Below are 26,000 nucleotides of genomic sequence, written 5' to 3' on the forward strand. Positions count from 1 at the left end.
GGTTTACTCAGCTCTCATCCTCCTTGACCCCTCAGCAGCTTCTGACTGCCCACCTATTTTATCCTCCTTTAGTTTTAGTGACATTACTTGATTCTCTCTGTACTGCCTTATCTTTTTGGTTAGCTTTGTTGAATATTAAGCACCCACTATAAGCCAGTATGGTAAAGTGTGATAAACACTGGGGATACAAATATACAGAATGAGTAATCTCTATTCTCAAGGACTTTGTATTTTAATGGATATTCTGTCATCTGTCTACTGAATCCTGCCATTTGGAAGATCCATTGGCATCTCAAGTTTAACATCCAGAAAAGAACTCATTAGCATTCCCCCAACCCTGCCCCTCTTCTGAATTTCCTTATTTCTGTGGATTCCACCATTCTCCTTGTCCACAATTTTGCTTCTCATATTTTCACCAGTTGTTAAGGCTATACAATCTCTTATGCAACCCTCATCATTTTTTGCTGGGGCTAAAGCCTCATAATTACTATCCCTGCTTCCAATTTCTTCCTTCTCCAAATATCCCTCACACAGCTGCAGAATTAAATCCTTCAAATAGCAGCAATGACCATGTTAATCTTGTACTCAGAATCTTCAGTGATAGCATTTTGCTTCCAGAATAAAACAAATTGTCCAGCCTGGCCTTTAGAGCCCTCCATAAACATGTTCTGGCCTAACTTTTCTGATTTGTTTCACACCACACTTCTTTATTAGCTGTTCCAGCCAAATCAGCTTCTTATAAATATTCTCAAGCCTGTTCAGTCTCTCCCCTATACTCTCTCCTGTATCTCTGCCTTCACACAAACTGTCTCTTATGCCTCATTTCCATCTCTTAAATTCAGGATTTAGTACTGTTCTTCCTTTCCTTGCTTTATTGGACTATAGTTCCAATTTTGGAAGGAATGGAGAGGTAATTCAGGATTTAGTACATTCCTTCTCTCCTCCTTTCCTCTTTTTCCTGGATCATGGTTCCAATTTTGGAAGGTATGGGGAGGTGAGAATACCATAGCCCAACCACCTGGCAGATATGAAGATAGCTGAGATACAGAGTGAATCTTGGCTGGAGTCAGCTCCAGCTTGGCTGGAGGGGTTAGCTCCTCAGTTAAAAGGATTAAATATTCTGAAGGATAGTTGCTGGGAGAGAGGGTGTAGGGAGAGGGAGGAATGGTAGAATGATTGATATGTAATAGAGCACTGGCCCTGAATTCAGGAGGACACGAGTTCAAATCTGATCTGACACTTAACACTTCCAGGCTGTGTGACCCTGGGCAAGTCACTTAACCCCAACTGCCTCAGGGGAAAAAAAAAAGATCACTAAGAGTTAAGTTAACTCAGAGAGGAAAGCAATACTGCCAATACTACTGGAAAGTGGATCAATCTCCCAGGTCCTCCTAGTAGCTCCATTCATCAACCTTGAGAATTGCCAAATACTTCTCTTTGGATGCTATTTTCTAATTAAAATGTAAGGGCAGAGGCTCCTTTTCTCTTATTTGTATTTACAGTACTTGGCTTTTTTGTTCAGTTTTCTCAGTCGCCCTATCGCCCTTGTGGGGGTTTTCTCCACTCGTTCCACAGATAGCTAACGGAAGCATTTAGGGTTATTGACTTGCTCAGGGTCACACGGCTAGAAAGTATCTGGGTCACATTTGAACTCAGGAACTGGAATCTTCCAGGCCCGGCGCTCTTTGCACCGTGGCATCCTCTAGCTCTTAGCATAACGTTTCGAATTAATAAGGGCTTAATGAAGATTTTTCCCCATTCAAGCCTATTATTCTCTTTGGGCTCCTGATCTGTGCTGCGTCACGGCTGGGCTGAAGCCTTTAATTAGTCTGTCGCGGGACGTGTATCTCCCGTCAGCCCTGCTAGGCTCCGGGACGCCCAGGGCCTAGCCTTTAGCTAGAATCGATCCCTTTTTTAGGTTGCATCCCTGTGCCTCGATCTCCTCCGAACAACTGGTCAGTTTCAGTGGAGGGACTGAAACGTTGCTCTCTTCCCTGCGCGTCTGTGGGCCTCCTGCCCTCTCTGCCCTCGGCTTCCTCGGAGATACCGTGCGGCTCCGTAAGAGGAGAAGGGCACGCCACGGCTGGGAGTGCTGCCCCCCCACCCCCACCCCACGGCGGTCACAGCGCCAGAGCAAGTTCTCTTCGGAGGGACTCCCCGGGTGGCCAGAACGGACTGCGCCTGGCGCTGCCGGGGAGATCGCCCATCCGTGAGGCAGCAGCGCAGACAGCGCGGACGGGGAGAAGGGTGTCACAGGGTGATGCGCGCCCACGGATCTGTGCCTACTTTCGTCTAAGCCTAGTGTAAGGCCCGGAATGGACGCCGTCCGGAATGCCGGGAACCGAGCGATAAGGGAGAGAAGCAGGGAGCAGGTTGCGCAGCTGGCGGCCCGGGCCAGTCGTTACCGGAGTGCATGCCGGGAGCGGTAGTTTTTCAGCGCGGTGTGCCGGGAGTTGTAGTTCTCGGTGACGGAAGCCGGGGCACCGCAGTCAGCCACCAACACAGCGGCCGCGGCGTCAGCACCACCTCGGCGGGCTGGACGCCGGTTCTCCCGCAAGCCCGGCCTTCCTCGGAGCGGCAGTATCTTCTGAGCTCTGCAGGACTAAGAGCTAGGCGAGGCGGAGGGCGGGCAGGGGGCCACGCCTCAGCCAGATGCGGCCCGAGGGCCCCGGAATGGAGATCAGCTGCTGCGGAGAGACGCTGCAGGAGGAGAGCAGGTGGGAGGAGGAAGGGGCCAGGCAGAGGCGGCCAAAGGCAGGGGTCTATGCTGTAGAGCGGAGACCCGCGGAGCCGGGGTGGGGGTGGGGGAGAAGGTATAGGGGTGGATTGCGCTGCCCGAAGGAGGTTTGGGAGGAAAAGGAGGAAAAGGTAGATGGGGTGGGGGCGGGAGGTAGCTCCGGGAGAGTCCTGGGGAAGAGCATCCCTCATTCTAAGGTTTGGCTGTCTCAGCTGACCGATGACAGTAGGGCTGAGCCGGACTGTCGTGAAAGCCACCCTGAGCTCGGCTACCTCGGCAATAGACGGAGTGGGATGGAGGACTTTCTGGGTGCAAAGGGCAGAGCTCCCGGGGAGGTAACCGGAGGAATGTGCGGCAGGCGGGGAAGAGGCCCAGGAAGGGAAGGGGAGGGGGCGATGCTGGAGAAGCGGTCAGCGGCGGGAGCTGAGGTTTGTCACTGAGGAGCGCAGCTGCTGGTTTCCGGGGTCCGGGCCTGTCAAGCCTCTTCAGCCAGCAACCTGCTTTTCAGGATCCCTGGGCTTCTTTGAATGTGGGATAATTGCCCGCGTATTGTTTGTGGAAGTAGTTTCGGAAGTTCTTCCACAGACTCTGTAAATAAGTGAGCAGCAGTGAATAAACTGTGTTAATGGTCCTACAGACGGGCAGGATCGGTTACTAAATCTGATCCTTCATTTTATGGATGAGGCCCAGAGACTCAGCCAGCTACTGAGGGATTGGGGCGGGGGCTCCTTTCCCATACAGAGACGTCCTGCATTTTCGGTGTGGGCAGTGATCACTGACAGTTGTGATTCTTAATGAGAAGTAAGCTTGTGAAATGTTCTGGGACTAAATAGAAGTATGGACCATGAATGTCTTGTGTTGTCTTTTATAAATTAGGCTTCTATTAGCAGTGTTGCTTATTCCGCCAAGCCTCAGAGAGGAAAGTATGTGGAGAAAAAAAATCTGCAGGGAAAGGAGCATTTTGTGTGTCTGTGACTCTTGATGTTTCCATCAGAAACCAATTTAAACTCTCGGTGCAGGTACAACGTGTCCCCAAAGTACAGTTTTAAGCTTAATAGCTCACCAAAGTAACCAGCAGCCACCTGGTTGTGCGTTCATGCAGGGTTTTGGTTGCCAGAACTTTCAATTTCCATTCAAAAATCTATTTTTAATGGGCTAGCTTGGGGACTGGTGAGAGAAGGACCCTGTATGACTCCTGAACATTTTAGTTCTTTTTTCTGTGGTTGAGTTGCTGCCTTTGTATATTGAGGCTATTCTGTTTTTCTCCAGGTGTCTGTGAAATGCTTGAAATGTTTTACGGGGAAAACCCAAATCTCAGTTCCTCTTGATCTGTCAATCATTATTCTGGTCTCTTAGGTCTGCACATTAGTCAAGTTACCATTTTTTTACTCCATTAAAATATATTCACCATCCTTCTTTGGACATCCAATTTAGTAGTTATGTAGGCTTTATTAGAGAAATAAGAATAGGAGGTATTGAATCTCTAACTTGTCTGCTCAGGACAATGGGGTTATTGCCAGTTGTCTTTCTCCCCATGGTTCTCTGCCCATGTTGCTTTTCTCCTAGCCAAGAAACTCCAATGCTAGTTTCATCAGAGTAGTTGTCATAATAAAAGAATGAAGATCCAACTGAAATCATTGCTAATACATGGCTTTTCAGGTGAATAGTTCTTTTAGAGCAAAGAGAGCAAGCTTTGATCCATTCAGTTAACTATATTCTATGAGGGTTTTCCAGATATGGTCCTGGACCTCCATCTCTCCCACTCACCCACAACTTCCACAGCCCTGGGAGGGGGAGTGTCCCTGAGATTCTTTTAGGAGACCTTTGAAATCAAAACTATTTTCATAATAATGCTATGTTATTTTAATGTCAAATAAGTAAATATTTCTAGGAATAGCCCACTTTAAGTAAAGATTTGCTGGGAGGGAGTCCCTATAATTTTTTAAAGTGTTAGAGGTGATCTTGAGACCAAAAAGATTTCAGAACTACCTGGTGTCCTGGCCAAAGACTGCCTCTCTAGTTAAATCTGCCTATCTTGCAAATAAAAGTTTGCCCATAGTCATAAGGGAAAACTTAGTTTAAAAAAATGAGTCAGGACAAATCTAGTACAAGCAGGGCCAAAACAAAACAAAACCCCAGCTAATTCACTTATATGATGGGTTGGTAGCTTTTATTTTTGTGTGTGAAAGACAACACGTTTTTGATAAAATTCCTATGAGAGCCACAAGATTCCTAGGAACAGGGAGGAGTTTGGCATTGCAGGGTACTGCTAGGAGGATGGCTCCTATGTGACTCATTCCTGCCTTGCATTTCCTTACTGCCTTTCTTTTCTGGATTGGTGACTTTGAGATGATGACTTATTGCATTGTAAGCCTAACATTAACCTAACTTTTAACTCTTGAATGCTATCAGATTATACAGTTAGTAATGGATTTCTCTCTCCTATTATTTTTAGAATCCTTTGCTATTTCTAATCTGAGTAGTTATCATTCAGTCCAAATTCTGGGATAAATGATACTCACAGCTCTCCTTAGGAGAGTTCCTGAACAGACAGGTAGTATTGTTTAAAACTATGTCTTTGCCCTAATGACCCTAATAAGCTTTCAGGGTCCTTAGACTAACTCCCACTTTCACAGATAAGTCTTGTTTCCCCAGACAGAATAAGACTATCTTCTTCTCTTTTTCTAGGGGTAATTGCCCCGAGGAATTAGCTTCTCTAATTTTATCAGGTCAATCCTCCCCTCCTCCCATGCTTCTCCCCAAAATTATCAATTGAAAATCATTTTCTTCAGGGGCAGCTAGTTGATGCAGTTAAATAGAGCACCAGGAGGACCTGGCTTCAAATCTGGCCTCACTTAAAACTAACTGTGTGACCTTGGGCAAGTCACTTAATCTCAATTGTGGAGAGGGAAAGAAAATCATTTTATTCAGCTGTCTTAAGTAACTTTTAGAAACAAGCATTTATCAAGATGGTACAATAAAATACAATTGGTACAAAATATCCCCCCCAAAGTCTGTGATACTTTCCTCTAAAATCTATACCAGACTTCAAGGGAAAGTAGTTTCAGACTTCATGACAAAGGAGGTAGCTCACAATTTCTAGTTTTTGGAAATCCTTTCTTTTCTTTTATGAGTATTTAAAAAAATCACCCTTAGGCATGGATTTCTAAACACTTTGTAAAATTGAGGATCTATATCTACTTTGTTCTTGGCTTTCCGATATTGTCATCAGCTGATATGACAGTGATACTAGGGGACTAGTGGGAAGTTCACCATACTCAAAACCTTTGAAGCTAGCAAGGCCAATGTCCTTCACCAGATGAGGAGATGGGAAAAAGATAGTAGACTAGGGTCACTCTTCCTTTCTCATTCTCTGGCTGCCCCAATAATTTCTCCTCACTGGTTTATGGGAATACTAAGTTTATTTCAATATTCATTTCTATATTTGTTTGATAATTTTTAGAAAATTCTTGGGGTGTGAGCAGTTTTCTCTGGATATCTGAACGTGATTCCTGTGTAATGTCATTTCAGTTCTAAGGACTTCACACTTAATCTAAAATCTATATATGATTTGGATTATGGAAGTTTTATCACTGTATAATGTGACCAGTTAAGGATTTAAAAAAAAAAAAGTCTCCTATATAATTTAGGATGAAAGAAACTGAGAGGGGATGCCATTTCTTTCACATCTTGGCTTGCTTGCATCAGCGACCACTTTGAGTGAAGTGGTACTGTAATAGATTTTACATCTCCTAAAGAATACCAGTGAAATCAAATCATGCATACATAGATAAAGAACTCAAGAAATTTAGTGGCAACATGATGTCTGACCAGCAGGAAGGAGACTGCCTACTATAGGACAAAAGGACAGACTTTTAAATAATTTGGGAGAACATAGCTTTACAATAAAACATAAAAGTAGTTCCTGTTGAGGACACAATTTGATTCTAATTGCCCAGAGAGTTATTCATGATTGGTATTCTCTGACTTTACTCTGGGCTGTTGTGAATCTAAGAAGCCTGAGCAATGTACCTTGACCTTGACTTATCATTATCAGAAAAAATTTCAATCATAAATAATTCACTTCATTTACTGACTGGAGTACTGGAAAGTTGGGGTTCTAAGTAGTCATCTCCAAATTAAAGACCCATCTAATTAGTATGTTACCGTGGTAGTTGTGTTCAATCATGGCTGACTTTTCACAGCCCCATCTGGGTTTTCTTGGCACAGACACTGGAGTGGCTTGCCATTTCCCTCTCCATCCCATTTTACAGATGTGGAAACTGAGGCAAATGGGGGTAAATGACTTGCCCAGGGTCACATACAGTTAGTATCTGAGGCCCAATTTGAATTCTGGAAAATGAGTTTTCCTGACTCCAGGCCCTAGCTGCCTGTGTTTGTTACTTAATTGGGAAATTACTTATTCAGGAACTGAAACTATGACTGTAAACATACATAGCTCTTGTTTTTAAACCATAATTCACGAAATCTCAGAGTTGGCAGAAACCTCAGAATCTGTTCCTCTCACAAGCCACTCCATCCAGCTATGTTTTCACTAGCTATCTATCAGTTTATCTCTATAGTTTTCTTCTGACCTGGCATCCTTCAAATCCCAGCTAAAATCCTACCTTCTCCAAGAAGCCTTTCTCAGCCTCCTTAATTGCTAGAACCTTCCTTCTGTTGATAATCTAATTTATTCTGCATATTATCTTATTTATAGGAAGTTGTTTGCTTGTTGCCTTCCAAATACTTGATAGGAGCTTAATAAATGATTATTAATTGAATGATTGATTTAAATAGAATAGAGTTACTTAATCCAGTAAATTAAAAAATCCTACTTTTCCCTTCTAAAACAGATATTCTTTTAAACATAGAAATGTGAATCCCCAAAAAGTCTGTGAATGTTAAGGGGTCTGTGAATTTAGAGGGGGCGGGGAATATATATATATATATATATATATATATATATATATATATATATAAACACTTTATTTCCACTAACTTCTCTAAGAAGATTAAGAACTCTTTCCTGCTCTATAAAAATCTACCCTCCACTCGTAGACTGCTGAATGAACTGCTCTTCTGCTTTTCCCATTCTTTTTACTGTCTTTGAAAGACTTTTGAACTATGCATACTAAAATAGTCATTCAACAAGCATTCATCAAGAACCTACTAAGTGCCAAGCCTTGTGCTAAGCTCTGGGTGCCAAGCAAGGCATCCCCTGCTGTCTAGGAGCTCACAGTCTAATTATCTCATTAGGATGGTAATTGAACTTTGAGAGGTGATGAGAAGGCTGAAGAGGGCCTGGGGCAGAATTTTGTGAGGTATCCATGATTAGTGGTAAGACCCAGATGATAGGTCACACTGATAAGCCTTGTTAAGAAAACCCAGGAGAAGGAGATGATCAAGGAGTCGAGGATGGTGGATGGTCAGGCCGCCTCAGAGTTCAGAAGGGTCACGTAGAAGACATTTCGTGTGGTGACTTTGAAGAGAGCAGGTCCAGTTGTGCTGCAGTCTGATTGTAGAGAATGAGGAAAGGAGGTAGAAGTGCCTGTTGTAGATGGCTTTCTCAAGGAAATTTAATTGTAATTTGAAGGAGAGCCATAGTGATGAGATTAGATTCAGGGGAGATTAGGGTTCCTGGTGGTCAGGGAGTTAAATGATGAGGTTAGTGGAAGGTTTGGGGTTCAGGGAACCAAATGAAGAGATTTGGCTCCCCTAAATCCCCTTGGGATTAGGTGCAAGGTAGGGAGTTGTGGGAACCTTCCTTTCTGGAGGCGCAGAGGTCCTTTGTAAAGGAATTTACAAACCCCAAAAGCTAGACTGATAAAAAAAAAGTTTATTATTGGCATTGGGAAGTCAGCCTTTGCTATGCATGAATAGAAAGGCTGAATTCCTTAGTGGCAAGGTCCGGACAGGAGAGCAAAGTAGTGGAGGAGTCCTGGCAGAGAAGTAAAGTTTGTAGTAGAGAAATCCCAACAGAGAGGTATAAAGTCTTAGGTGAGAGAGTTAAGAGAGGGTAACGCTGAAAGAGAATTTCATTCCAGCAGGCAGAGATTTCCTTGGCATAGCATGGCATGTTAGGTCCTCTGCAAGGAATAAATTTAAAATTGGCTCTTTTATAATAGAAGCCTTAGCTACAAGCTGAGGTCAGTTCTTGTTGGGGGCTGGGTTTCAGCTTGAGCTGGAATTGAATAGAATTGAATGAGTCTTTCTTTAATTCAGTAGGGTTGGAATTCTCCAGCTCTGGACTAAATTAGCCCACCTAGATAAACCATTTTATCTTGGTTTCCTGGGGTGATATCTTAGAGAAGGTGAAGGAGAATCTCTCTTTCAAGGAGTTTAGAGTTTCTGTCCCCTCTTAGACCACAGTAAGTGGGTGGAGAGTAGATGTTCTGCTTTTTTCTGGTATAGCATCCACATTGGTGTACAGTCAATGAATAGTGATGTTACTGTTTAGTATACCTGAGACTGCAGAGTGAGTGACTGACTTCCTTTTTAGCTTCAGCTTTTTCTTAGTCTAATTTACTTTCTCTTGCCTATCTTTTCTCAGCTCTTGAGTATTCTGCTCCAGGATTCAGCAGTCTAAAGATGATTGACCAGTTATTTACACTGTAATTATTTTTAGTCGCAAAAAAAAAAAAAAAAAAAAAGCTGTAAACTATTACCCTCCAAATAATAGAGAATGACCAAGAGCCAGGTCATAGCTTAGGGTAGAAGTAAATTTCTTTGCCATTTTCTGAGTGACTGTATAAGGATTCAATTCTCCTAAGTTATTCTTCCTTCTTGTGATTTCATCTTTATTTCACTTTCTAAAATTACAGTTTCTCTAAAGAATACTTTCCCACTACAATCCCATATCTTTCCCCAGAAGCATCACTCTTATATAACATAGAAATATCTTCATTGTCCAGATTGTTTCTAGGCAAGCTTCAGTATATCTGCAACTCGGTTCCACTGATTTGGAGAGTCTTAATCCTTTGTTTGGGGGCAGGGGAGAGAGGATTATTTTCATATTCTTATTTTGCTATTTGTAATAATAGTAATACTAGCTATTATTTTCATAGTGCTTTACAAATATTATCTCATTTCCCTTCAACCTGATTGTAGACTACATCAGTTACATCATTTACTACTACTGATATAATTTGGGACTAAAATAATGAATTCCCAAAGAAAAAAATTCCAAGTCTGAGTCGATTAGCAAGTGAATTCTATCAAACATTCAATTCTAGTCAAAGAACAGTAAATTCTAACATCATACAAATTGTTTAAAATATTGGAAAAAAAGAGAATCTCCTAATCTCTTTCATAATTCAAATAGAGTCTTAGCTAAAATTAAGAGCAAACATATATAATGGAGAAAAGTTAGAGCCCCCCTTCAGGAACATCAGGAGTAAAGTCAGGATGCCCATTATTATTTAGCATAGTACTAGAATGCTAGCTATGGTAAAGAGAAACTGATAAAATTATTGCCATTTGTAGTTAGGAAAGTTTACTTAATTTACCAGTCAATTAAAAATTAATTGAAACTTTAAATTGAACAATGCAATAGGATATGAAGTAAATCCATGTTAATTATGAGCATTTCTTTTATATTACCAATAAAACCCAGTAGGTATATTTAGAAATTCCATTCAAAGTATCTATAGAAGCTTTAAAATATTTGGGGGGCATTCTACTAAGTCACACCCAAGAATTTTATAAAGCACTCTCTGCAAAAATGTAGACCTAAAAATAGGAGAAATATTATTTGCTCATGGGTTGGTCAGACATTGGGTGGAGGAGGGAGAACTAGCATCTCTGGTATGATGATTTGCTGAGCCCTCTTCAGGACTGTTTATCTACTTTTGATATCTATTTGGCACCCAATTCTCGCCTGTGACTCCAAGAAACTGTAGGATGCTTAGCAGTCACACCCTGGTAAAACCATCTTGGCAGGCGGGCTGAGTAGGGTTGAGGGTAATTGACAATCCTCAAATCTGTCACTGAGTTAGGGGGATGTCTACCCCAAGCATGTGAAGACTTCCCTGGAGGAATGTGAAGATGAGAATAATTTCTCTGAAGCAGATATGAGCGCTTAGATTATGGTCAGACATCAAAGACATCAAGGTCATTGCCAAGCTATCACCAGGCACAAATAACTGAAAGTGATGCCATGAGGCATTTAAGTCAATTAGTTGTGCATTTTCTCCAAAATTTTAATGCTTGGCCTAATTGAAATGGAATGCATTGCTTAAGTCTTATCTTTCACTGCATTTAACAGTTACACAGCAGTTTTTAGCTTGTTTTTCTACTTCTATTTCTACTTTCAGTGCCTTCAGAAATTGAAAACCATTATTGTCTTTCCCAAATTTATCTTTAGGTGTCTGAATCAAAAGCCTTCCTTGTTTACTTTTTTTTTTTTTTTTTTTTTTTTTTTTTGAGGCTGGGGTTATATCCCCTTGTTTACTATTAAAAATTCTTTATGGAGCTTCCATTTGCTCCCAGCCCTCCATAATTGAACGTCATTTGTATTTTGGTGTTTCAAGGAAAGCTCTCAAACTGACTTGTTAAAAAATATCCTGAGGGCAGCTAAGTGGCTCAGTGGCTAGAGCACCAGCCCTGAATTCAGGAAGACCCGAGTTCAAATCTGGTCTCAGACACTTAACACTTCCTAGCTGTGTGATCCCTGGGCAAGTCACTTAACCCCAGCCTTAGAAAAGAAAAAAAATTAAAAATTAAAAAAAACATATATATATATATATATATTATATATATTCTTATTCAGGGCAGAGCAGTGGATAGAGTACCAGTCTTGAATTCAGGAGGACCCAAGTTCAAATTTGTTTTCAGACACTTAACATTTCCTAGCTGTGCCACTTAATCCTAATTACCTCAGCAAAAAAATTAAAAAAAAAAAAAATGTCCTTATTCTTTGGTGTCCTAGATCAGAAACAAAAGATAAAAGAATTATCTAGACCATTTTCTTTCGCCACAGTTGAACTTCTTGTTGTTTTTTCTTCATTCTTTTTTTAAAAATGCTTTTTATTTTTCCAAATACATGCAAAGCTGATTTTCAACATTTCAAAACTTTTATGTTCCAATTTTTTTCCCTCCTTCTCTCTCACCCCCTCCCATAGACAGCAAGCAATCCAATATTGGTTAAACATATGAAGTTCTTTTAAACCTATTTCCATATTTGTCATGCTGCATAAGAAAAATCAGATCAAGAAGAAGTAAAAGGAAAAAAAAGATGAGAAAAAAAAAACCCAAGCAAATAATCTATATTCAGTCTCCATAGTTCTCTCTCTGACTGCAGATAGATCTCTCCCATCACAAATCTATTGAAAATGGCCTGAATCATCTCATTGTTGAAAAGAGCTATTCCTTCAGAATTGATCATCACATAGTATTATTATTGCTGTGTATGATGATTTCCTGCTTCTGCTCATTTCACTTAGCATCAGTTCATGTAAGGCTCTCCAGGCCTCTCTGAAATCATCCTGCTGGTCGTTTCTTACAGAGCAATAATATTCCTTAACATTTATATACCAAACTTATTTAGCCATTCCCCAACTAATGGGCATCCCCTCAGTTTCCAGTTTCTTGCCACTTTACAAAAAGAGATGCCTCAGATACACTGGTATAAATTTTTTTCCGCAGCTTTCTACTTCCCTTCTAATCTTGGTTGCATAGATCTTGTTTGTAAAAAACTTTCTAATTTAATGTAATCAAAATTATCCATTTTGCATTCCATAAAAAAGCTAATTCTTTGGCCACAAATTCCTTCCTTTTCTACAGATCCGAGAGGTAAACTATCCTTTTTTCTCTTAATTTGCTTATTGTATCACCCTTTATGTCTATATCATGAACTCATTTTGACCTTATCTCAGTATGGGGTTATTAGATAATGGTCAATGCCAAGTTTCTACCATACTATTTTCCAGTTTTCTCAGTAATTTTTGCCAAATACTAAGTTCTTACTCTAGAGTAGAGTCGTTGGTTTTATCAAACACTAGATTTCTGTAGTCCTTGACTGTTGTGTCTTGTGAATTTAACCTATTCTACTGATCTACCACTCTATTTCTTAGCCAGTACTAAATAAGTTTTGATGACTGCCTTTTTATAATATAGTTGCTTTATAATAGTTTTAGGTCTGGTCCAGTTAAGCCACTTTTATTTGCATTTTTTTTCATTGATTCCCTTGAAATTCTTGATGTTTTTGTTTTTCCAAATGAATTTTGTTATTATTTTTTCTAACTATAATTTCTTGGCAGTTTGATTGGTATGGCACTAAATAAGTAGATTAATTTAGTTAGAATTGTAACTTTATTATATTTATTATATTATATATTAAAATATTTTAAATAATAATTATATATATTATAATAAATCCATCTAGCCCTGAAATTTTTTCCTAGGCAGTTCATTAGTAGCTTGTTCAATTTCTTTTTCTAAAATGGGATATTTAAGCAATTTATTTTTTCATATGTTAATCTGGGCAATCTATTTTTTTATATGCAATCATCTTTTTTATTGTACTTTGTTATGGAAATATTTGTTTCAATTACATACATTTTTTAAAATTTATATTTTTTATTATAGATTTTTATTTACAATATATGCATGGGTAATTTTTCAGTATTGACAACTGAAAACCTTTTGTTCCAACTTTTCCCAATTTCCCCCTACCCATTCCCCCAGATGACAGGTTGTCCAATACATGTTAAATAAGTTAAATACAGTATATGTATATATGTCCAAACAGTTATTTTGCTGTACAAAAAGAATCGGACTTTGAAATAGTGTACAATTAGCCTGTGAAGGAAATCCAAAATGCAAGCGGACAAAATTAGAGGGATTGGGAATTCTATGTAGTGGTTCATAGTCATCTCCCAGAGTTCTTTCTCTGAGTGTAGCTGGTTCAGTTCATTATTGCTCTATTGGAACTGCTTTGGTTCATATCATTTTTGAAGAGAGCCACGTCTGTCAGAATTGATCATCATATAGTATTGTTGTTGAAGTATATAATGATCTGCTCATTTCACTCAGCATGGGCAATTTATTTTTGTTAAGTATTCATCCATTTCACTTGGATTATCAAGTTCATTGGCAGACACTTGGGCAAAATAGATTCCAATTATTGCTTTAATTTCCTCTTCATTGGTGGTAAGCATATCCTTTTCATTTTTTTTACTGGTAATTTGGTTTTCTTTCCTTTTTCTAATCAAATTAACCAAAAGTTTATTTTGTTAGGTTTTTTTTTCATAACATCAACTCTTAGTTTTATTAGTTTAATCGTTTTCTTACTTTCAATTTTATTAATCTCTCCTTTGATTTTCAAAATTTCTAATAGGGTATTTAATGGGGGGGGGAGGTTAATTCTTTTTCTAGCTTTTTTAGTTGCATGCTCAATTCATTGTTCTTCTCTTTCTCTATTTTATTGATGTCAGTATCTAGTCATATAAAGTTTCCTTTAAAAAGATGTATTTACTACTGCTACTCTTTTTGCATTTTATTGTGCTGTTTTTGTGCCCTAATACATGGTCGGTTTTGTATAAATGTCATGTACTGCTGAGAAAAAAGTGTATTTATCTAACGGTCTATCATACCTAATTTTTCTAAACTTCTATTAACCTTAACTTCTTTATTGTTTATTTTGTGGGTAGATTTATCTAGTTCTAGAAGAGGGAGGTTGGTCCATTCAAAATAACAGTCAATAGTATAAAATATTTGGGAATATATCTACCAAAGGAGAGTCAGGAATTATATGAGCAAAATTACAAAACACTTGCTACAAAAATAAAGTCAGATTTAAATAATTGGAAAGACATTCAGTGTTCTTGGATAGGCCGAGCGAATATAATAAAGATGACAATACTCCCCAAACTAATCTATTTATTTAGTGCTATACCAATCAGACTACCAAGAAACTATTTTAATGACCTAGAAAAAATAACAACAAAATTCATATGGAAGAATAAAAGGTCGAGAATTGCAAGGGAACTAATGAAAAAAAAGTCAGAGGAAGGTGGTCTAAGTGTACCTGATTTAAAGCGATATTATAAAGCAACAGTCACCAAAACCATTTGGTATTGGCTAAGAAATAGACTAGTTGATCAGTGGCATAGGTTAGGTTCACAGGGCAAGATAGTGAATAAAAATAGCAATCTAGTGTTTGACAAACCCAAAGATCCCAAATTTTGGGATAAGAATTCATTATTTGACAAAAACTGCTGGGAAAACTGGAAATTAGTATGGCAGAAACTAGGCATGGACCCACATTTAACACCACATACTAAGATTAGATCAAAATGGGTCCAAGATTTAGGCATAAAGAATGAAATCATAAATAAATTGGAGGAACATGGGATGGTTTACCTCTCAGACTTGTGGAGGAGGAAGGAGTTTGTGTCCAAGGGAGAACTAGAGACCATTATTGATCACAAAATAGAACATTTTGATTACACCAAATTAAAAAGTTTCTACACAAACAAAACTAATGCAAACAAGATTAGAAGGGAAGTAACAAATTGGGAAAAAATTTTTACAGTTAAAGGTTCTGATAAAGGCTTCATCTCCAAAATATATGACTTTATAAGAAATCAAGCCATTCTCCAATTGATAAATGGTCAAAGGATATAAACAGACAATTTTCAGATGATGAAATTAAAACTATTTCCACTCATATGAAAGAGTGTTCCAAATCATTATTGATCAGAGAAATGCAAATTAAGACAACTCTGAGGTATCATTACACACCTGTCAGATTGGCTAAGATGACAGGAACAAATAACGATGAATGTTGGAGGGGCTGTGGGAAAATTGGGACACTGATGCGTTGTTGGTGGAGTTGTGAAAGAATCCAACCATTCTGGAGAGCAATCTGGAATTATGCCCAAAAAGTTATCAAAATGTGCATACCCTTTGACCCAGCCATACTACTACTGGGCTTATACCCCAAGGAACTACTAAAGAAGGGAAAGGGACCTGTATGTACCAAAATGTTTGTGGCAGCCCTTTTCATAGTGGCTAGAAGCTGGAAGATGAATGGATGTCCATCAGTTGGAGAATGGTTGGGTAAACTATGGTATATGAATGTTATGGAATATTATTGTTCTATAAGAAATGACCAACAGGAGAAATACAGAGAGGCTTGGAGAGATTTACATCAACTGATGCTGAGTGAAACGAGCAGAACCAGAAGATCATTATACACTTCAACAATGATACTGTATGAGGATGTATGCTGATGGAAGTGGATTTCTTCAACATAGAGAAGAGCTAATCCAATTCCAATTGATTAATGATGGACAGAATCAGCTACATCCAGAAAAGGAACACTGGGAAATGAATGTAAACTGTTATTTTTACCTTCTGAATCCAATTCTTCCTGTGCAACAAAAAATTCAGTTCTACACACATATATTGTATCTAGAATATACTGTAATATATTTAACATATATAAGACTGCTTGCCATCTGGGGGAGGGGGTTGGGGGAGGAAGGGAAAAAATCTGAATAGAAGTAAGTGCAAGGGATAATGTTGTAAAAAATTACCCATGCATATGTACTGTCAAAAAAATGTTATAATTATAAAATAAAATTAAAATTAAAAAAAAAAAAAAAGAAGAGGGAGGTTGGGATCCTCCACTAGTATAGTTTTGCTGTTTCTTCTTGCAACTCATTTAACTTCTCTAAGAATTAGGATGCTACACCACTTTGTGTTTTGTGGGACAGGTGCAAAACTCCCTTTCCCACATTAACTAATCAGAGACATCATCAGGTACAAAGAGAAAGCATTTATTTAGTCCCTGCAGGGAGAGGCCCTAGCACACCTGGGAGTGTTCCCAACATGTGCTTGTGAACCTGGCCAGCTTTTTCCTTGCCCTGTATTTTAAAAGCAAAAGAACTAAGCCTTTTCATTGGATAGACTAAAAGGATCCTTGACCAATGTTGTCTGCTTCCTGTGACTCATATCACTTCCTGTGGGTGGAACTTCTTGAGGATCTGACGTTTAAGATCATGTGACTTCCTGCAACCTAGGGTTCAAGACCTGGGAATAGGGATCATGTGACTTAGTCTCAATATTGAGAAAAGTTCATCTAATCAGTCCCATTTAGTGAATATATGATTAATATTGATATTTTTTCATTATCTATGAGAGCCTTTAGTAAGATATAGTTTCCTTCTATATCTCTTTTAATTAGAACTATTTTTGCTTTTGCTTGATCTGAGATCAGGTTTGCTCTCCCTGATTTTTTTTAACTTTAGCTGAAGCATAATAGATTCTGTTCCAGCCTTTTACCTCTACTCTGTATGTATCGCTGTTTCAAATGTGTTTCTTGTAAACAACATATTGTAGGGTTCTGACTTTTAATCCAGTCAGCTATCAGATTCTATTTAGAGTTCATCCCATTCAATTGACACAGTTACTAATTCGGTATTTCCTAATTCTAATTACTAATTCTGTATTTCTTGCTATCTATTTTTCCCAAATTATGCTTTTCTCTCTCCTTTCTCCCAGTGTATTGCTTATGACCACCACCTTCCCCAGTCTATCATCCCTTTTTTCAACCCCCCTTCTTATCTTTTTTCCTTTTTACTGCTTCCCTTCCTTCTATTAGCCTCCCCCTTTCCTTTCTTTTTTACTGCTTCCCTTCCTTCTATTAGCCTCCCCCTTTCCTTTCCTCTTTCCCCTCCTATTACTGTATAGGATGAGTATTTGTCCTTCTTTCTTGAAAAGAACTATGAACTTTATTGTTGACCAATCTATGAAAACCCATGTGGTTTGGGTTTAAGGTTCATTTGGATCTTAAGAAATTATGTCGGGGCAGCTAGGTGGCGCAGTAGATAGAACACTAGCCCTGAGGTCAGGAGGACCAGAGTTCAAATCTGGTCTCAGACACTTAACACTTCCTAGCTGTGTGACCCTGGGCAAGTCACTTAACTCCAGCCTCAAAAAAAAAAAAAAAAAAAAAGGAATTATGTCATGTCTATATCTACATACCTATTGATATCTATATCTTACAGTTGAGATAAAATAGCATCCAACCCAGCAGTGAAAACTTTACCAGATTTCTTTCTAGTGAACTCTGAAGGCAAAGCAGGGTAGGGGGCAAAATTAAAACAACAACAACCACAACAACAAAACATTGCCTAAAGGAGATCTGGTAGATTCCTTTAAAGTCTGCTATTTTAAAATCCTTTTTGACCTCCCTCCTGGAGAAATGTCAGTGTTGAATTTGTTCTACCCTTTATATTTTAACATTTTGTAATTTTTATACTGCAGTTATATATCTTGTCCAAGCCATGTTTAATATTTCTTTTATTTTTACATTTTTAATTTTAATTTTCAAATTCTCTTCTCCCATCCATTGAGGAAGCATGAAATATATATATGAAGTCATGCAAAGCATTTCCATATTAGCCATGTTGAGGAAGTGGGGTGGGGGTTGAAAAAAGAGATACCCCTTAGTCTGTACTTAATTCATTAGTTCTGCCTCCAGGGCTGTGTGGCATGTATATAAGTTTTTTGAAATTGTCAAGGATCATTGTATTGAATGAGAGGAGGTGAGATCTTTCCAGACAGGTGTGAAAATCGAGTAAGGCTTCATCTATTTCAGAGTTTGAGTAGGCCTGAAGGACTTTGAGGATTGAATCAAGGGCATAATTGAGTCCCCTTCCTCCTATCCTCCCATGACACAATTTTCTCCCTATTTCAGTCAAATATGGGCAACTATGTACTTATTGGTCAAGTTCAATTTCGTGGGTAGTTCTCGAGTTTAGAATGTGAGACTCTCAGCCTATGAGGATGAGGGTCAGTGGTGGGAGGGGGTGTTTTGCATTAGGGATTAAAGGTGCTGTCCTGCCCACAGGAGGCGCTTCCTCTCTTCCTTTGTCTGCTCGAAGGGTGGGACGTCCTTCTCTCCAGAATGTGCAATAAACTTTTGCTTTGCTTCTAGAGATCTCTCCAGCTTTTTTTTTTTTCCTATGGTTACCCCTCACCATTTCTGTACCACACATATTGATCAAAGCCATGTTTAATATTCTGTCCTAGCTAACTTATCTTGCCAGATATATTCCCCTTACCTCCACTCCTATACTTCCCATAGACCATCCCTGCGGCTTCTTCTAGAAATCACTCCTGCACCCTTTGCTGCTCCTTTTGTTACCCTGTTAGCATAGAAACTCCTCTAGGGTAAGGTACTGGTTTACTTTTGAATTTGCATCCCACAGTGTTTAGCCCCATATTAGCACTTGTAATAAATGAATGCTTTCATTTTCCACTTCCTCTAAAAAGCATTCTGAAAGACCAAAATAATAATAATAATAATAATAATTAAACAAAATCCCCTGATACAAAGACCATTCCTGAATGTATACTTATGGTAATCTATTACTGCCTACAGGATTTTCATTGAATTTTTTTCCTTTTTTTTAATTGGAAGTTGAGGTTCCTTTGAAAAATCTTTTCATTTACATACATTATTTATAGTTGAGTTTATTTCACTTTGTATAGTTCAAATAAATTATCTCCTAGGTTTCTGAATTCCTCGTGTTTTTATTTTCTTACTGAAGGAAATATCTGTTAAAAATTTCTCATACCATATTTTTTCTTTGTCAGTGATAACCTCCTTTATTTCTAGTTTTTTGATATCACTGAATGCTGCTATTGGACCTTTGTTTCTTAACTTCTTTGGGCAATGTTTGTCCCTTATTACTTAGTCAAAGAATATGGACATTTTATTCCCTTTTCTTCTCTAACTCCAAATTGAATTGAAATCTGGAGCAATTGAACCTTTAAGCGTAGTTTTATGATGTGAGAATGATGAGATTAGGGTTCCTGGTGGTCAGGGAGTTAAATGATAAGGCTAGTGGCAGGTTCAGGGAACCAAATGAAGAGGTTTGGCTCCCTTAAATTCCCTTAGGATTCAGCACATGGGTAGGGAGTTTTGGGAACCTTCTGGCAGTGCAGAGGTCTTTCATAAAGGAATTTACAAACCTGAAAAGCTAGACTGGTAAAAGAAGTTTATTATTGGCATTGGGAAGTCAGCCTTTGCTATGCATGAATAGAAAGGCTGAATTCCTTAGTGTCCTGACAGAGAAATATAAAGTAAGGTCCCAGCCGAGAGGTATAAAGTCTCGTTGGGGAAATTCATGAGGATAAAGAGAGGGTAATGCTGAAAGAGAATATTCCAGTGGGCAGAGTTTTCTAATATGCCAGGGAGTTTCCTTGTCATGGCATATTAGCTCCTATGCAAGGAGTGAGGTCCAAGTTGGCTCTTTTTATCTACAAGCTGAGTTTCAGCTTGAACTGGAATTGAATAGAAAATCTTCCATGAATAGGGTTGGAATTCTCCAATCCAGAACTCAACCAGCCCCACCTAGATAACAGAATGAAACTGTTTGTTTTCAGCTGGGGTCTTTATAGTGGTAGGGTTCAAGGAGAATTTGTCCTTCAAGGAGTTTTGGGGCTCTCTTCATCAAGAATACTTGTATTTTAATTTGCATTTTTCTTCTTGTTAATGAGTTGGGGCATGATTTTATTTGATCAATTAGCATTTGCAATTCTATTCTTTTTTAGAGAACTATTTATTCATATTGATATTGATATTCATATTTGATTTGCCACCAAATGTTGAGGAAAGAGGGTTTTAGATCCCAAAAGTATATGGAAATCTCAGGCAAGTGTCCCTGTTGTCTTGTAAGAATTTGTAGGCTTAGATCTTCTCCAAATCATGAGGCAAAGATTTAGTGGGCTAAATTCATATGGAGTTTTTAGCAAAGAAAAGGGGTTTTAGTAACTAAGAGCTAAGATCCCTAGAAGAATTCACATTTACCCAGAGGGAAGATGCCATTAAGGTATGGTAAATCCTGAACTAATCCCTGGATGTCCCAAGACTGGCTAAATTCCTACAAAAGAAATTTAGCAGGGGATTACACTGATTGAACACCTAAAAACAGTTATTTCTTGTGACACTTGGCAAGTAAACTAATCCCATAAAGAAGTTAGTTGAGTTAGTGAAGTGTTGTAGGTTCTTTTAAAGGAAAATAAAATCTCCTTGGTTAAAGTCACTTGGCTTTCTAATGATTTTGTCCTTGCCAGGAACAAAAGCCTTACTTTAGAACAAAAGGCCAACTAAGGGCAAGATAATCGTATCAGTACTCTTCCCTGCTTGCTTCAGGGAGTAGTCTGGCTTCCAAGGACCTCATCAAAATTCTTTGATTATTTATCCTTTGGGGAATAATTCTTGATATATATTTGTATCAGTCTGTTTAATGTTTTGGAGAACATGCTTTTATTGTGATATTTGCTGCAAATATTTTTTTTCCATTCTGTTGTTTCTTTTAGAGTTCTTGTTGATTTGATGACTTGATGCTTGCAAAAACTTTAAAATTTTGTGTAGTCGAGAATGTTTTTATCTTTTGTGATCTCTCCTTTTTTTGCTTGTTTATTTGTTTCTGTTTAGGAATTTTCTTCATAGCCATTCCCTTAGATGTTTTTGGGTGATTTGGCCTTTTTGTGTTTTATATGATAGTAATTTCCCCACATAATGACTCCCAAAGATGTATCCTTTATAATGATGGAAAATTCCAACAAAACAGAAGTATTTAGTTAGCTTGATAATATATAGTTACCTACATTCCAAATTCACCACCTTTCTTGAGAAGAAAGAAATATGTTTTTATCATCTGTTCTTAGATTGGTCCATGTAATTTAATTTGAATTCAGTTGTCTTCATTATTATTTTAAATTTGTATATTGTTTTTTTCTTCCATTATTATCCTTCATTACTTCATATAAGTTTCTTTAAATTCCTTATATCCTTTTTTACAGTGTAATAATAATCTATTATCTTCACAGGCCATACTTTGGTCATTCCCCAATTGATGTATTTTTAGTTGTTTTTTGGGTTTTTTTACTGCCAGAAGTGTACAGTATATTTTTAAAGGTATAGATAGTGACTGAGTTGATATATCCAAAGTTAGAGAGAACCAGGCAGGATAGGATGGTGAGAGAACCATCAAACAGAAGAATGTTTAGCATTAAAATTATCTGGATTTGTTTAGGCTGAAGCAGAAAAGAGCAAATAAAAGGAAATGTAATAGATGAACACAATCACTGACTTCAGACATTTTGACAGGATGATTCTGTACCATGCCAGAAGAGATTTGCAGAACTAGGGCCAGTAGATGAATTTAATCTGTTAGGTAGATTTTCATAACAATTAAATTAAATAACATAACTTTTAAAAATATTCCATCTTCTCAGGTAATAAATCCTCTTTAGTGCTCTTGACTTAATAAGTTTGGTTCTAACCTATTTTAGTTTTTAGTATTAGGATTTGAGTAATTTTTACTTAATTGACTGTAAATAAAGACCATAATCCAAAGAGATACATAAGGAAACAAGTCTGATGTAAGTCCTTGCAGAGTGCAGGGGTATGCTAAAGGAAAAACCTTAAGCATTAGAGTTGCTAGCCCATCACCACTATTCTTTGAATTGTGACACAGAAGCAGGCCTGCAAAGATAGTCTCCATAATCTTGTAAAATGCTTTAGAAAGAGCTTGGGGGTCGTTTGATTAATAAGAAAATAGATGGTTATAAGAAGACAAGGCTTGGGGGCTTCTCTGCTTCTAGGCAAAATGGCCTTGGGACTATGGGACTATTAGTGACAAGGGCTTTGCCTGGCAGCTTGAGTGCCATAAATCTGGAATGGAGTGAGGATACAAGTGGCACATGGTGTTAATGGTGCTGTAGTGAAGAGGTTCACCTGAGCCTCTGGGATCTGGCCAAGGCTTCAGGTACTTACTTGAGAATCACTGCCCCTTCTTCCAGCTCTTATCACAATGCAGAAGAACCTGCCAGCCCAGTTTTCTCAGGGTCTGTCAGCATTAGCAAATAATGAAGTCATAGTGTGCCCATATCACCAGTCAGAATGAATATCTCTTCCAGATGCCACAAAGGAGGAAGTGAGAGTTGCTTTAAGAACAAACTTACTCATTCTCCCTTTGTCCTATATTGCTCCTCTCCTTGTCTACCTTTCCTTTCTAGAGAAATCTACTGCTGAGAAATTTTTTTTCCCCTTTCTTTCCAGTATTTCCAACTTGATCTTTTATAAGTTGAAACTTTTTCTTGTGCACAATTTTTTCTTGTTAAAATAATGGCTCAGCATCAAATGTGAACTCACACTGCATTCCCAGAATCTAAATTTATGAAACAATTTGTGTACCAGATGAGATATTTACTGGGAAGCACTTATGTTCTATGAGAAAGAGCAAGAGGGAAAGAAAGTGGGGGAAAGAGAAAGAGAGAGAGAGGGAAGAAGGGAGGATGGATGAGGATGAGAATGTTTGATATGGGATTTTTAAGAAGTGTGGACTAATATTTTAAAAATCATGTTGTTACTTCTTGTGGCTCATTTAAAAAGAAATTTGATAGGCATTATAGGAATACTTCCCTTGGGGAAGAAGTATTCCAGATTTCTCTTTTATTGTCAGAAAAATCTAATGGTTCTCTTTTTTGAAATAAATTTCATAAGAAAAGCCTTGAGTTGATCTTTTTTGTAGATCATAAGGAACTTAGAAGCACAGCCTCCATTTTTAAAATTTGTAACAGTATACAAACCACTGGAAGACCACCCTTACACAGAAGATACATGTACTTAACTTCACCAGACTACCCCAAATCCACATGGTAGTCCCAAGAAAACCTGTCCTTCCCAAAACTTGAGGCAGGATCCAAGAGGACTTAATGTGTTGGGGTAGCACTACTTTTCATATACAAAAGGGGGAAAAAAAACCAATTTCAGGTAAGAAAACCCCATGCACTTTTTAAAAATTAAATTTAATATTTTTTTTCAATGAACATTTTCTTTCCTTTCCCACTTCCCTTACCCAAAATGGATTAGTGAAGTGGAGCAAAACTTTGTACTAAATATGAATAGTAGGCAAAACAAACACTCACCTTGGTCATGTGCAAAAATACGTCCCATTCCACATTTTGACTCTATCACTTCTGTCAGGTGACTATATGAGTAAACTAGATGAAAATGTACAGAGAAAATAAGAAGATTCCTTGGGTGAAGACTATCTGTCTTATTCCAGCAGCCTTTTGTATGTTTGTTTTGTCTTGAAGTTCTTTTTGTCCTTCTGAGGAAAAGGCCTAATTTGCTCAGACCAGCCTTGCAGCTTATAGTTTGACTCCTAGAAAGGTATCTACACTGGGTGTTTCACTCTCCTTTCATTCCCCTCTAAACCCTCTGCAGTCTGGCTTATTCAGCTGTCCTTTCCAAAGTTATTAATGATCTTCATCACCAAATCTAGTGATTTGTTCTCAGTCTTCATCCTTCCCCACTTCTTCGCAGCATTTTATACTATTGACCACTTTTTTTTTTTTTTTAATTCATTTTTCCAAATTATCCCCTCCCTCCCTCCACTCACTCCCCCCGATGGCAGGTAATCCCATACATTTTACATGTGTTACAATATAACCTAGATACAATATATGTGTGTAAATACCATTTTCTTGTTGCACATTAATTATTAGCTTCCGAAGGTATAAGTAACCTGGGTAGATAGACAGTAGTGCTAACAATTTACATTCGCTTCCCAGTGTTCCTTCTCTGGGTATAGTTATTTCTGTCCATCATTGATCAACTGGAAGTGAGTTGGATCCTCTTTATGTTGAAGATTTCCACTTCCATCAGAATACATCTTCATACAGTATTGTTGTTGAAGTGTATAGTGATCTTCTGGTTCTGCTCATTTCACTCAGCAACAGTTGATTTAAGTCTCTCCAAGCCTCTCTGTATTCTTCCTGCTGGTCATTTCTTACAGAGCAATAATATTCCATAACCTTCATATACCACAATTTACCCAACCATTCTCCAATTGATGGACATCCATTCAACTTCCAGTTTCTAGCTACTACAAAAAGAGCTGCCACAAACATTTTGGCACATACAGGTCCCTTTCCACTCTTTAGTATTTCTTTGGGATATAATCCCAATAACAGCAATGCTGGGTCAAAAGGTATGCACAGTTTGACAACTTTTTGGGTATAGTTCCAAATTGCTCTCCAGAATGGCTGGATTCTTTCACAACTCCACCAACAATGTATCAGTGTCCCAGTTTTCCCACATCCCCTCCAACATTCATCATTATTTGTTCCTGTCATTTTAGCCAATCTGACAGGTGTGTAGTGGTATCTCAGAGTTGTCTTAATGTGCATTTCTCTGATCAGTAGTGATTTGGAACACTCTCTCATATGAGTGGAAATAGTTTCAATTTCATCATCTGAGAATTGTATTGACCACTTTTTACTGGATGCTCTCTCCCCTCTAGGTTTTGTGATAGCTTTCTTCTTTTTTTTTTTGTTTTTTTTTGTGTGTGTGGTTTGTTTTTTTTTTAAATCTGTCTGATACACTTTCCTTTGCAGGATCTTCTTCCAAAATGTTAAAGCCAGTCCCATGTTATAGCTTCTCTCCTCTTCCCCACTTCTCCCTATCCCCCATATTATCTCATTTGGTGATGTTCCATGATCAGGTCCCATGGATTTAATTGTTATCTCAATGAAGATGATTCCCAGGCCTATATATTCAGCTCTAGCTCTCCCCTCAGGTCCATTTTGGCATATCCAACTACCTTGTGGCTATTTTGATTGGATAACAGTTCAACATGTCCAAAAAAACCCTCATTATTTTCCCCTTCCCTTCCCAACTTTCCTATAACTTTCAGAGTTCCTTGACTTGAAGTCTCGGAGTCTGAACATTTTGCTGTCCCCACACATGCATCCTTTGACAGGCCTTGTCACTGATACCTTCTAAGAATCTTTCAGATGCTTCTTTATCTCTCCTCATAGCCACCAGCCTAGTTTGGACCCTCATTGCCTCTCCTCTGGACTATTGTAATAGCCTTCAAACTGGCCCCTTTGTCTCCCAAGTTCTGGACTCCAACCTTCCTCCAACTTTACTGCTTATTGAGATCCATTAAATCCTTTTTTGCTCCAGCCCTGTGTTTGGCTAGTTTAAAGCTTCTTCATAATATAACTGCTTCCTTCCTGCCCAGCCTTTGCTCCCCTCTATAACCTTTTATGACCCAACACTGGCCTGCTTGCTGTTCCTCACACATGTGTGGAATAGAGAGTTAAGGTCAAGAACTTACAGGAATGTGTGAATTCTTTTTCTGTATTTTATTTTCATAGAAATAATGAAAATGGAACACAGAAATAGTGTTCCCCCTATGACCTGTATAATATGTGCAGGCTCATATGTACT

At 38.4% G+C, this 26,000-nt stretch overlaps 1 protein-coding gene across 7 annotated transcripts in view; it reads left to right on the plus strand.

Annotated features, from left to right (window-relative positions):
• Nucleotides 1–26,000, plus strand: part of RUBCN (rubicon autophagy regulator) — a 76,790-nt gene that overhangs the window by 16,019 nt on the left and 34,771 nt on the right. The window contains exon 1 of one of the 7 annotated variants that reach the window (XM_074301499.1): nt 2,129–2,717. The exons of 1 other annotated variant lie outside the window; for it this stretch is intronic. In XM_074301499.1, the coding sequence (XP_074157600.1) occupies nt 2,653–2,717 (65 nt within the window). In that variant the 5' untranslated portion in view covers nt 2,129–2,652. Of the gene's footprint in view, nt 1–2,128; nt 2,718–26,000 lie in introns of those variants that run through there. 5 more of the 7 variants (XM_074301503.1, XM_074301500.1, XM_074301501.1 and 2 more) reach the window with 5 other exon arrangements.

The sequence above is a fragment of the Sminthopsis crassicaudata genome, chromosome 3 (genome assembly GCF_048593235.1).
Source record: "Sminthopsis crassicaudata isolate SCR6 chromosome 3, ASM4859323v1, whole genome shotgun sequence".
NCBI lineage: Eukaryota > Metazoa > Chordata > Mammalia > Dasyuromorphia > Dasyuridae > Sminthopsis > Sminthopsis crassicaudata.